The 15,000-nt window shown below is 41.4% G+C and overlaps 1 protein-coding gene across 1 annotated transcript in view; it reads left to right on the top strand.

The window, feature by feature from the left end:
• The window catches only part of plcxd3 (phosphatidylinositol-specific phospholipase C, X domain containing 3), a 12,185-nt gene extending 2,429 nt beyond the window's left edge, over positions 1-9,756 (top strand). Inside the window, exons 2-3 of the mRNA XM_046872374.1 lie at positions 5,410-6,118; positions 7,008-9,756. Coding sequence (XP_046728330.1) covers positions 5,410-6,118; positions 7,008-7,167 — 869 coding nt within the window. The 3' untranslated portion in view covers positions 7,168-9,756. The remainder of the gene's footprint in view (positions 1-5,409; positions 6,119-7,007) is intronic.
• Positions 9,757-15,000: the final 5,244 nt, after the last annotated feature.

Below are 15,000 nucleotides of genomic sequence, written 5' to 3'. Positions count from 1 at the left end.
AACAACACAACACTACATCACAACACAACATTAATCACATTATAAAACTGCATCACAACAACACAACACTACATCACAACACTACATCAATCACATTATAAAACTGCATCACAACACCTCAACAACACAACATCACAACACAACATCAGTCACATTATAAAACTGCATCACAACAACACAACACTACATCACAACACTACATCAATCACATTATAAAACTGCATCACAACACCTCAACAACACAACATCACAACACAACATCAATCACATTATAACACTGCATCACAACACAACACTACATCACAACACATCACAACACATCAATCACATTAAAACACTGCATCACAACACCTCAACAACACACTACATCACAACACTATATCAATCACATTATAACACTGCATCACAACACCTCAACAACACAACACAACACAACATCAATCACATTATAACACTGCATCACAACACCTCAACAACACAACACTACATCAATCACATTATAACACTGCATCACAACACCTCAACAACACAACACTACATCACAACACAACATCAATCACATTATAACACTGCATCACAACAACACAACACATCAATCACATTATAACACTGCATCACAACACCTCAACAACACAACACAACACTACAACTCTACATTACAGCGTTACAACTCCATCACACTACAACTCTACATCACAACTCTACATCACAACTCTACATCACAACACTACATCACAACACATCACAACACAACAACACAACACAACATCAATCACATTATAACACTGCATCACAACAACACAACACATCAATCACATTATAACACTGCATCACAACACCTCAACAACACAACACAACATCAATCACATTATAACACTGCATCACAACACCTCAACAACACAACACTACATCAATCACATTATAACACTGCATCACAACACCTCAACAACACACCACTACATCACAACACAACACAACATCAATCACATTATAAAACTGCATCACAACACCTCAACAACACAACACATCAATCACATTATAACACTGCATCACAACACAACACTACATCACAACACCTCAACAACACAATACTACATCACAACCCAACATCCATCACATTATAACACTGCATCACAACACCTCAACAACACAACACTACATCACAACACAACATCAATCACATTATAAAACTGCATCACAACAACACAACACTACATCACAACACATCAATCACATTATAAAACTGCATCACAACACCTCAACAACACACTACATCACAACACAACACTACATCAATCACATTATAAAACTGCATCACAACAACACAACACTACATCACAACACATCAATCACATTAAAACACTGCATCACAACACCTCAACAACACACTACATCACAACACTATATCAATCACATTATAACACTGCATCACAACACCTCAACAACACAACACAACATCAATCACATTATAACACTGCATCACAACACCTCAACAACACAACACTACATCAATCACATTATAACACTGCATCACAACACCTCAACAACACAACACTACATCACAACACAACATCAATCACATTATAACACTGCATCACAACAACACAACACATCAATCACATTATAACACTGCATCACAACACCTCAACAACACAACACAACATCAATCACATTATAACACTGCATCACAACACCTCAACAACACAACACTACATCAATCACATTATAACACTGCATCACAACACCTCAACAACACAACACTACATCACAACACAACATCAATCACATTATAACACTGCATCACAACAACACAACACATCAATCACATTATAACACTGCATCACAACACCTCAACAACACAACACAACATCAATCACATTATAACACTGCATCACAACACCTCAACAACACAACACATCAATCACATTATAACACTGCATCACAACAACACAACACATCAATCACATTATAACACTGCATCACAACACCTCAACAACACAACATCAATCACATTATAACACTGCATCACAACACCTCAACAACACAACACTACATCAATCACATTATAACACTGCATCACAACACCTCAACAACACACTACATCACAACACAACATCAATCACATTATAACACTGCATCACAACACCTCAACAACACAACACATCAATCACATTATAACACTGCATCACAACACAACACTACATCACAACACCTCAACAACACAATACTACATCACAACCCAACATCCATCACATTATAACACTGCATCACAACACCTCAACAACACAACACTACAACTCTACATTACAGCGTTACAACTCCATCACACTACAACTCTACATCACAACTCTACATCACAACATTACAAGAATCACACACACACACACACACATGCACTCACGCACGCACACACACGCTCACACACGCTCACACACACACACACACACACACAGTGTGATGCTGTAATCCTGCACTTTCTCTGGTGATCTGAGGGGATTTCTGTCCAGCTGCGTCTCAATAAACACGATAAATGAGGCGATTAAACGACTGCAGGATGAAATTTGCACAGTCACGATGATGAGATTTGTCCTTTGAGTCGTTTGCTGCAGGATGAAGAGCCACAGGTTTGTGATGGAATAAAGATGATGAGTAAATCGTGTGTGAGGAGAAAATGTGACTGTTTCTTTAGAATCTGTTATAAAACATTAATGATAAATGTATTGATTTATTTACATAAGTGATGTTCAGGACAAACGTTTACGTCACACGAAGGTGAATTGTGGTGTCGCTGAACTCCCTCATGGAGCTCATGGTTTCTGTTGAACACAGCAGCTGTAATGTTCTCTTTCATTCTGTTTTCTAATCTTCAGCTGGGGTTCAGGTTTCGTTCCAGTCATCTGTGATTATCAGAAATCAGTTTCACTGCCCTCAGACTGGAGCTGGAAATACGAATATAAATACATTTATTCACTGTGTTACTGTGTGGCTTTCATTCGCCCTGTACTTCTGCACAATGACAAGAGTTGGATCTAATCTAATCTAATCTAATCTAATAACTTTCAGTGGGAGATTGGATTCGGAACAGAAAGGGTTTACAGATTCAGATTCATGTGCACTTTTTTGTCATTTTAATAAAAATCATTTCGATTGAAAGATTTGGAGGACGGTTTATTTGAGACGTGAGTAAATCAGATGTGGTGTTTAAATGTGCTGCGCTTTCAATCGGAAAAACGTTGTGTCTTTAGCGTGTGTCCCGTCCTGTCCATGTGAAGTTCCATTATTTCGTATGCGTATTATTTTTATGTAACGTGTTGCTCTTCATCAAGCAGCTGCCTGGATTTGTAGGTCTACTACTGCTGGAAGGTGTGAGGAGGAAAATATCTGAATCCTTCATCCTCCAAACAGCAGAAGCATGTGGATGAAGGTCTGTAGTGAGGACTGGTGTCGCAGGAGTCGCTGGTCATGCACACGTTTGTGTGGACTGGTAGAGGAATTAATGGAGAAGAAGAAAAGACCATCAGAAATCCAATTCTCCTGATTCTGCGTGTCGCGGTTTACAAGAGCACAGAAAAACGTGTGTGTACAGAAGAATCTCAATAAATCAGAATATCATTAAAAAGTTCATTTATTTTAATAATTCAATAGAAAAAGTGAAACTGGTATATTATAAAGATTCATCTCTCACACACACACACACACACACACACACACACACACACACACACACACACACTGATGTATTTCAAGTGTTTATTTCTTTCCATTTTGATGATTTTGGCTCACAGTTGATGAAAACTAAAACATCAGTATCTCAGAAAATGATATTATTATTTAAGACCAATAATAATAATAATAATAATAATAAATGAATAAATACGATTTTTAACACAGAAATGTTGAACTGAGAAGTATGAAGCTGTACAGATGCTCGGTCGCGGCTCCTCTGCATGCAGCACTGCGACGTGGCGTGGACGCGATCGCGCCGTGACGCTGCTGACGTGTTCTGGAAACCAAGGTCTTGGACTTGATAAAACACAGTGGACCAACACCAGCAGATGACACGACTCCCTAAACCACCACTGACTGTGTAAACTTTACACTGGACCTCCAGCAGCTTGGATTCTGTGCTTCTCTTCCTCCAGACTCTGGGGCCCTGATTTCCACATGAAATCCTCAATTGTTTTTCTTTCATCTGAAAAGACGACTTTGTCCCACTGAGCAACAGTCCAGTGATTTTTGACCTTTGTCCAGGTGAGACACCTCTGACGTTGTCTCAGGTTCAGGAGCGGCTCGACACGAGGAATGAGTCAGTTGTAGCTCATGGAGACGTCTGTGTGTGTGTGTGTGTGTGTGTGTGGAGGCTCTGGAAGCACTGACTCCAGCTGCAGTCCACTCTTTGTGAATCTCCACAAGTTCTCAAATCTGCTTCGTTTCTCCTTTTTCTACTACATTATTTCTTCTATTTAACTTTCTATCAATGTTCTTGGATCCAGCAGTCTGTGAACAGCAGCTTCTTCAGCGATGATCTTTTGTGTCTCACCCTCCATGTGCAGGGGGTCAATGATCATCTTCTGGACATCTGTCGAGTCAGCAGTCTTCCCCATGATTGTGTGTCCTGAACCAGACTGAGACATCATTTAAAGACTCAGGAAACCTGAGCTGCTGTTTGGAGTTAATGAGCTGATTAGTGTGAGACACCACGAGTCTCCAATATTCAACTTTCTCACAATATTCTCATTTTCTGAGATACTGAATTTTGTTTTCATCAGCTGTGAGCCAAAATCATCAAAATGAAAAGAAAAACACTTGAAATACATCAGTGTGTGTGTGTGTGTGTGTGTGTGTGTGTGTGTGTGTGTGATGAATCTATATAATACCAGTTTAACTTTTTCTATTGAATTATTAAAAGAAATGAACTTTTTAATGATATTTTTATTTATTGAGGTGCAGTTGTATATCTTCTGCACAGGAATGATGAATGGGCTGATATGAGATCTGATACGGATTCCAGGTAAAGAGGAGGCTTCTGAAGTCACACGGAGATTCTCATTGACTGAATCGGTTTGTTGCGTTTACATGGCAAAACATTTATTTTGTTGGGTTTTTATTTCACCTTCTCAAACCCACTACAACTTCATTCAGTGTGGGCATTTTTATTCCGACTGAGGTGTTTATACGGAACATTTTCATTCGGATTAGACTTTTAATGCTCCATGTAAACGCACCGAATGGGTTTTGGTTCTGTTCTGAACGAGATGGACTGAGTAGAGTCTAAGGATTAGGGTTGGAGCCAAAGTCTTCTGCCTCTACATGAATCTCGTTAAGGATTTTGAGTTTGGGCTGATTTATCTTTACACACAATGAAATATCAAACATTCCCAAATCATTAACATCACGTGTCTTCTGCAGGTTCCCATGATTCCTTCAGTTTCTACATTGATGAAGCATCTCCTGTTGGACCTGAACAGCCTGAAACAGTGCAGAATTTTGTCTCAGTTTTTGGAGCTGTGGCTAAAAAGCTCATGAGGAAGTGGCTTGCAACACAAACCATGAACTTTTCCAGCCAGTTAGAGGCCGGGATTCGCTTTTTCGACCTTCGCATCTCCACCAAACCGCGAGATCCTGAAAATGAGCTTTACTTTGCCCATGGGCTTTTCAGCGCGACGGTACGTGAAGGTTTGGAGCAGATCAGTGCTTTTCTCGCTTCTCATGCTCGAGAAATCGTCTTTTTGGACTTTAATCATTTTTATGGTGTGCAGAACCTGCACCATGAAAAGTTGGTCCAGATGTTGCGAACCGTGTTCGGCGATCGTCTCTGTCCTGTGGTTTTTGCTGAGGAAGTAAGTCTGAAGTATTTATGGGAGAAAGAGTATCAAGTGTTAGTGTTTTATCACAGCCCCATGGCACTAGAGGTGCCATTTCTGTGGCCAGGTCAGATGATGCCTTCTCCATGGGCCAATACCACTGACCCAGAAAAACTCCTTCAGTTCCTCCAGACCTCAGTGACTGAGCGCAGACGGAAAGGAACATTTTTTGTTTCCCAGGTGGTTCTGACACCCAAAGCGAGCACTGTAATGAAAGGAGTTACCAGCGGACTTCGAGAGACCATCACAGAAAGGTATTATCTGAATATATTTAAAATTACTTTAATATAGCTATATTATATACCTCCCACTCCCCAGACTGCCTCCCACTCCCCAGACTGCCCCCACTCCCCTGACTGCCCCCAACCCCTGACTGCCCCCACTCCCCAGACTGCCCCCACTCCCCAGACTGCCTCCCACTCCCCAGACTGCCCCCACTCCCCTGACTGCCCCCACTCCCCAGAATGCCTCCCACTCCCCAGACTGCCTTCCACTCCCCGACTGCCCCATACTCCCCAGACTGCCTCCCACCCCCAGACTGCCCCTACTCCCCTGACTGCCCCTACTCCCCTGACTGCCCCCAGTCCCCAGACTGCCCCTACTCCCCAGACTGTCCCCACTCCCCAGACTGCCTCCCACTCCCCAGACTGCCCCCACTCCCCTGACTGCCCCCACTCCCCAGAATGCCTCCCACCCCCAGACTGCCCCTACTCCCCTGACTGCCCCCACTCCCCAGACTGCCTCCCACCCCTGACTGCCCCTACTCCCGGACTGCCCCCACTCCCTAGATTGCCCCCATTTCCCACTCCCCAGACTGTCTCCCACCTCCTGACTGCCCCTACTCCCCAGACTGCCCCCACTCCCCTGACTGCCCCTACTCACCCAGACTGCCCCCACTCCCCAGACTGCCCCCACTCCCCCACTCCCCAGACTGCCCCCACTCCCCTGACTGTCCCCACTCCCCTGACTGCCCCTACTCCCCAGACTGCCCCCACTCCCCAGACTGCCTCCCACTCCCCAGACTGCCCCCACTCCCCAGACTGCCCCACCCCCACTCCCCCTGTCTCCCACTCCCCCAGAATGTGACTCCACTCATGATGTTTAGCTTCCCAGATGATTTTTCTTTCTGTTTATTTTTTTCAGAGCTCTTCCGGGGATGATGCAGTGGATTCGCTCTCAGCGTCCAGGCGAAAGTGGTATCAACATTATTACAGCTGATTTTGTGGAGCTTGGTGATTTCATAAGCGCTGTTATTACTCTTAATTACTATCTCGGTGAGGATGATGAAGAAGATGCCACCTGAACCCCTCTCTTCAAGTTGCACTTATTGTTTTCATCTGGTAGTTTTAAGTTTTGAAAAGTCGCCTTTCCCTCTGGTTTTAGGGCTAATAAAAGATATGGAGGGCATACATTTTGGAAATTTGGAAGGCAGGAATAATGTGTTAGGCATGCGCCATTTATCAGGTCCATGACATATCCTTACCTTTTACACCCATCATTTTGTCATCATAGAGATTTTTAAGTAGCATAGCTGCTCAGGAGGACTCCTTGAAAAGAGAGAACATTTTTCAAAATGTAGAATAAGGAAGGTCATCTAAAGGTGAATTTTGGACAGATTTGGATCAATGTTTCGATTTTGAGAAGATAATGAGTTCATTGTATCTCTTGGAAGAGAGTAAATATGAAACACAGTTCAGTTCCCCAGAGCATGTCTGATTTTGAAGGAAATGAACGATGATATAACATTATTTTACTCACTTTTCTCTGCATCCTGTCTGCAGCATTACTAGCATATTAGCTTCTGATCAGTAACATTATTAGCACATTTCATGGTGAATAAATGTTGTTTGTATGGTAAATGTGATAGTAGAAGGTTTCACTGTTGTAGTGTTGGTAATGTGTGTGTGAGTGTTGATTTGTAAATACTTTGAGAAATTAGATGAATTATGTCATGCCAAAAAAAAAAAACAAAAAAAAAAACAGGCTATACTTAGTATAGGAATAAGTGTTTAATGATTTATGATAATTCCTGGGAATTACCTGACCGTTTCAGTATGTGATGCTATCGGCTAGCGGTTTCTCCAGTCCTATATTTCCACATCTCAGAACAGTGTTAAAAAAATTTGTAACACATTTCAAGCAATGTGCTGCACCTAAAAATGTGTTATTGTGGTTTGATGTCATTATTTTTTATCTCTTTAGCATAGCATAAACAAAAAAATATATTTTGAGATTTTATTATCACAGTGTGATAACGCTACAAAATATTCCTAAAATTATTTTTTTGGTACAGTTTTGTATTTGGTTTGAATATTTGATAAAGAAGTAAATCCTGGCTAATATCAATTTAATGCACAAAAGATGCATGACTGGAATTTCCCTATTAAATTCTAGGGTTAGTCTCCTCATCCAAGACTATTACCCCCAACCAAGTCCATACACAAGATTACTGCCCTCACCAAGTCCAATATATCCATGATTACCGCCCCCTCAACCCAGGCTGCTACTGCCCTCAACAAGTCCACTATACCCATGGCTACTGCCCCCCAAACCCAGGCATCTACTGCCCTTACTAAAACCACTATACTCAAGACTATTGCCCCTCCCCAATATAGGCTTCTACTGCACTCACCAATCCACTATACTAAAGACCATTACACCCAACATAGGCTTCTCCTGCCTCCACCAAGGCTACTATACCCAAGACTACTGTTCCTCCAACCCAGGCTTCTACTGACTTCACCAAGACCACTATACCCAAGACTACTGCCCCCCACATAGGTTTCTACTGCCCTCACCAAGTCCACTATACACAATACTATTACCCCCAGCATAGTCTGATACTGCCCTCACCCTAACCCTAACCCTAACCCTCACCAAGTCCACCCTACCCAAGGGCTTTACCCCCAACCCAGGCATCTACTGCCTTCACCAAGACTACTATACACAAGACTACTGCCTCTCCCACATCATATGCTTCTGCTGCCTTCACCAAGACTACTATACACAAGACTACTGACCCCCACCCCAACCCAGGCTTCTACTGCCTTCACCAAGACTACTATACACAAGACTACTGCCTCTTCCCCATCATAGGCTTCTACTGCCTTCACCAAGACTACTATACACAAGACTACTGCCTCTTCCCCATCATAGGCTTCTACTGCCCTCACCAAGACTCTATCCAATAAAAAAGTTCACTATCTCTGACCAAAACTGCTGTTCCCCAGCCAAGACTTTTTAACTCCCCATACCACTACCCTTTAACCAAAACTGCTATACCCCAAGACTCAGTCTCCCTATCCGAGACTTCCGTTGTACTCCCCAAGGCTGCTATTTTTTTTTAAATAGACTTTAAGACAGCTACCCCTAATCTAGAATGCCCTCATAGCAACCATTATCTTGTAGTGTTAATCCTGTCCTGTTATTTTTAGGATGATTGTTGAATGTATGGTGTATCTACATTTCGTGTTTGTAAACAATGTCCTAACTTTTTGTCCTTTCTCTAATCCTTTTACTCTTCTCAGCTCTCCGTAAGATTAAAGTGCTGAAGATTGTTTTGACTTTATTTTCCATAATTGCCCCATTTGGCCAAAATTATTTATTCAAATGGAGCAGCTTTTTAAAGTGTTTATTAAACTCAGTATTGAAAATCTGTGCAAAAAAAAAATATATGATAAAATCTCGGTTTGTTGTAATGACAATCACTTTAAGATGTCAGTGTGTGACTGGATCGTAAGGTGTTGTTGGAGTGTTTTTGCATGTTACCACTGAAGTCCTATTTTACACTTATTTGTAAAGATTTAAATTGTTGTGTCTAAATGCAACTTCCAAAAAATGGGTGAAAACTCCAAAACTCTTCTGGTGTAAATAAAAGTAAATGTAAATGATGCAGATTTGTGACTGTCCTGTTGTTCATTTACCATGTTGGAATGTTGAACTGATGTAGTTTTTATATATATATATATATATATATATATATATATATATATATATATATATATATATATATATAGTTAGCAGTTAGCACACAGTGTACCCCAGGCTACTAATCTTAATCTGCTGTATTTCTGCAATAACAAAACAAACTAAAAATGGAAAAAAGTCTGAGTTTTACTCAAATGAAAATGTATTTAAGTCAGCAGTAGCAGAGAAGGCAGCATTTAGAGTCTTTTTTGCTGTCATGCTGATTCGTTTCCTTTCTGACGCACATAATAATCCAGCATGGACTCGTTCCACATTTTCTTGAATTACAGCAATTTAGTGCTGGCAGATGCGGTGGCCAAGTGCAGCTGTATCAAGCCTTTTGGCAGCCAATTTAGTTATTGTTGAAGCTTCACATTCTTGTGCAGGCTGTAAAAGAGATGATCCTTACGAAGCTCCTTCACTCATCAAGTGCTAAAGGGGATAAAGGAGATTAAATGGTATTAAATGTACAATATTGTAAGAGATTTATAAACCCACTGTCTGTAAATCATTGAACATCACAGTGTTGATTACATCACAGGACTTGCATACAAATTTCCATTTAATACCTTAAAATTAAGACTATAACAGCCTATAGTGCTGAAATGGACCTTTATTTGACACCATTTCCTGCTGTGGTCACTTTATCCTGTAGAGTTCATTCTCAGCCCCTCAGAGCTTAAAAATTTCCTTTAAACTCCATTATATTTATCCACCAGTGCCAGAGCAGCTTCCTTCTCCCCCGTGTCCTACTTCTGTCCATCTCTCCACAGATCTCCTTTTCTACCAATAGTTTACATCATCTGCCCCTAAACACTCACCCCATGTCCTGTTCCATGACCCAGAGGTGTTCATACTGTGGAGCTGTCTGTAAATCACATGAAGTCATAACCCCTAGTGTGAAAACCCTGTAAGAACTCCAGCCCTAAAGCTCCGTCCCAATCTCAGGGTAGTCATAAACTCGATTCCCGTAATCATCGAAACACAAACAAGGCCCAGGCAGACCTCCCTTTTAATTCCCCCCTAACCCAACCAGAGGTTTGGAGTGAAGCCCTCTGAGATGAACGCTGGATATGCACAGTGTTCTGTACACATGTGCACATCAACAAGAACATCAACAAAATTTCAAAATTCCACACAGTTTTTCTGGCTGCTGGAGAGGAAGTGTATATGTGTGTGTGTGTGTGTGTGTGTGTGTGTGTGTATAATTTATCTTTTTATTTATTGTATTTAGTGATATGAGAATTATGGTGCAGTGTGTGCGATTCCTTTATACTCATTCTAATGTGTGGTTTGTGTTTTTCACCTGAGTAAAAGAATTCAATTCAATTCAATTCATTTTTATTTGTATAGCGCTTTTAACAATGAACATTGTCTCAAAGCAGCTTTACACAGATAATGTGGTGATTAAACATAAATATGTTCTTTGTAAGTATGTTTGTCCCTGATGAGCAACTGTGGCAAGGAAAAACTCCCCGATGATCATTATACCACTGTGCTAATTTTTTCTCCCTGATCATTTTGGTCTTAAGGGGAGCTACATCATCTAGAGTGTAACGTAACGTTGTTTCTAGATGTTCAGTGGCCCAGTCGAGCTCTGCGGGGTCTGACGGAGATCTATCTAATATCGTAATATCGGGAAGATAATTAATACAATGCGCTGCTGTAGCTGACGTGAAAGTACGCTTAACACGGTAACGTGGTGAGGTAGAAATGCGATGACTAAGGCAAATTTTAAACGAGATTAGATAATGGTCTGAAATAGCTTCAGACTGTGGAATTATGACTAAGTTTTTTATTTTTAATCCAAATGTTAACAACAAATCGAGAGTGTGTCCACCACTATGAGTGGGTCCTATAACATTCTGATTAATTCCGACTGAATCTAGAATGGACACAACTGCTGCTCTTAAGGAGTCTTCCTGATTATCAAAATTAATATTAAAGTCTCCAACAATTAATGCTTTGTGTAAAGAAGTAGCTAAATTTGTAATGAAATCTGCAAATTCTATCAGAAAATCAGAGTCGGGCCCTGGGGGTCTATAAATATTAATTAGTGGAATTAACTGACTTGACCTGCTTTCAGACACTGAATATTTTATGTTGGTGTAGAGAACTTCAAATGTTTTACATTTGTGTTTAGTCTTTTGTGTGACGTTTAGATTATTATTATAAATAGCTGTGACTCCGCCTCCTCTGCCATTTAGACGGGGTTGGTGTATGTAACTATACCCAGGAGGACTCGCCTCATTTAATGCTACATATTCATTCGATTTAATCCACGTTTCTGTCAAACACATTATATTAAACTCCTGGTCGGTAATAATTTCGTTTATAGTCAGCGCTTTTGGCGTGAGAGATCTAATATTCAACAATCCTATTTTTAGATCAGAGGTGCTGGCTGTGCGTTCAGTCCTATTTAATTTAATGTTAATCAGGTTACTTAAACAGACTTTCTGATAATTCCTATATTTTGGTTTTGCTCGGGGGACAGACACAGTCTCAATATGGTGGATCCTGAGTGACGACTCTGTGCAGCTAGCAGACGGTCGGTTTAGCCTGTCTGTCTGCTCCCTGGCCTTGGCTCTAGACAGTCACTTGTTAACTAGTGCTGTTCTGAGACTATGACCTATACTACAAGAAATGAGAGCAGCACCTTCCCGGGTGGGATGGATACCGTCCCGCCCTAACAGGCCAGCCTTGCCCTCAAAAATGCTCCAATTATTAATGAAGCCCACATTGTTTTTGGAGCACCACTCGGACATCCAGCAGTTCAGCGACCATAACCTGCTGTAGGCTACATCGCCACGTCGCATTGGGATGGGGCCAGAGCATACTACAGCATCGGACATTGCCTTCGCTAATTTACACACCTCTATAATATTACTCTTAGTAACCTCTGACTGTCGGCGTATATCATTAGCTCCTGTGTGAAAAACTATCTTAGAGAACCTGTGCTTTCCTAAGAATCTAAGCTGACCTGCTATGTCCGGCGCCTGGCTCCCGGTATACACATAACCTGTGCTGCTGGTGCCCCTAAAGGTCTAGCTAGTTTCACGTGCCTCAGAATGGAGTCTCCTAAAACCAGAGCTCTTTCAGGTTTCTCAGCGGTGCTTCACTGAGGAGAGCAAACCTGTTGGACACGCGAAGCGGAGAGGAATGGTGCTCCCGTGGGCGAGCCTTAGCGTTAGCTTTGGCTTTGCGAGTATGCCGAGTCGTCACCCATTCGCCCGCTGCGAGGGCTCTAATGCCGGAGTCGGGGAATAGTACCTTCACCTAGGGCATCCAGACTTTCCCCTGCAGAACTTGGACTGCTCTCACACTCACTACTTCTCTCTAGACTCTGGATGCCCTCCTCTAATGCTAAGATCTTCTCCGTCAAAGAGCAAACTAGCTTACACTTCTCACAGATAAAATTATCGCTAACAACGGAGAAAGACTGACTAAACATGTCACACTTCACACACTGAGTGAACTGGATGTTCGCCATAATAGAGAAATTACGTACCTTAATGTGATTACTGTAGTGTGTGTTTGTAATCCTTTTCTTCATCATCATTTTCAGCACTTAGTTTTCTGTGGACGGTGAAAAGACTTTCCACCATTCAATTACCTAATCATACAAATAAATAGTAAAAAAAAACATATATTGTGATTTCTGGATTTTTTTTAGATTATGTCTCTCACAGTGGACATGCACCTACGATGGCAATTTCAGACCCTCCATGATTTCTAAGTGGGAGAACTTGCAAAATAGCAGCGTGTTCAAATACTTATTTTCCTCACTCTATATATATATATATATATATATATATATATATATATATATATATATATATATATATATATATATATATATAATCACTTGCTGTAAATATGCTACATGTTTATCTGCACTTTTGCATGATTGCTACATTTTGCACTTCTGGTAGATGCCAAACTGCATTTCGTTGCTGTACCTGTACAATGCAATGACAATAAAGTTCTATCTATCTATCTATCTATCTATCTATCTATCTATCTATCTATCTATCTATCTATCTATCTATCTATCTATCTATCTATCTTTGACTTAAGAAACCCTATTTAATCTATAAAGAAAAGAGTTGCTGGATAAAGTTCTTTCTATCAATTTGGAAGATTGAGAAGCAGAGGTGAGGTGTTAATAGAAACAATTTTAATCACTCGTAAAATCATGCATTTATTCATTCACAATTCAGACCCCTTACATTTAGCTCTAAATCAACTCTTTATCTAACCCCAAACCACAACCTCTAACCCCAAACCTGAACCTCTAACCCCAAACCTGAACCTTGAACCCCAAACCTGAACCTTTAACCCCAATCTCTAACCCCAATCACTAACCCCAAATACAGCCACTAACCCCAAACACCAATCTCTAACCCCAAACCCCAAACCTGAACATTTAACCCCAATCTCTAACCCCAACCCCAGTCTCTACCTTAAACTCTAACCCCAATCTCTACCTCAAGCTCTAACCTCTAACCCCAATCTCAACCTCTAACCCCAACCCCAATCTCAACCTCTAACCCCTAACCCCAATCTCTACCTTAAACTCTAACCCCAATCTCTACCTCAACCTCTAACTTCTAACCCCAATCTCAACCCCTAACCCCTAACCCCAATCTCTACCTCTAACCCCTAACCCCAATCTCTACCTCAACCTCTAACCCCTAACCCCAATCTCTAACCCCAATCTCTGCCTCAACCTCAACCTCTAACCCCTAACCCCTAACCCCAATCTCTACCTCTAACCCCAACCCCAATCTCAACCTCTAACCCCTAATCTCAATCTCTACCTCAACCTCAACCTCTAACCCCAATCTCTACCTCTAACCCCTAACCCCAATCTCAACCTCTAACCCCTAACCCCAATCTCTACCTCTAACCCCTAACCCCAATCTCTACCTCTGACCCCTAACCCCAATCTCTACCTCTAACCCCTAACCCCAATCTCACCTCTAACCCCTAACCCCAATCTCAACCTCTAACCCCTAACCCCTAACCCCAATCTCTACCTCAACCTCTAACCCCTAATCCCAATCTCTACCCCTAACCCCAATCTCTACCTCTGACCCCTAACCCCAATCTCTACCTCTAACCCCTAACCCCAATCTCACCTCAACCTCTAACCCCTAATCCCAATCTC

Source organism: Silurus meridionalis, chromosome 17, assembly GCF_014805685.1.
Source record: "Silurus meridionalis isolate SWU-2019-XX chromosome 17, ASM1480568v1, whole genome shotgun sequence".
Classification (NCBI taxonomy): domain Eukaryota; kingdom Metazoa; phylum Chordata; class Actinopteri; order Siluriformes; family Siluridae; genus Silurus; species Silurus meridionalis.
Note: the sequence above shows the minus strand (reverse complement) of the source record. Positions and strands in the feature narration are given on the sequence as shown.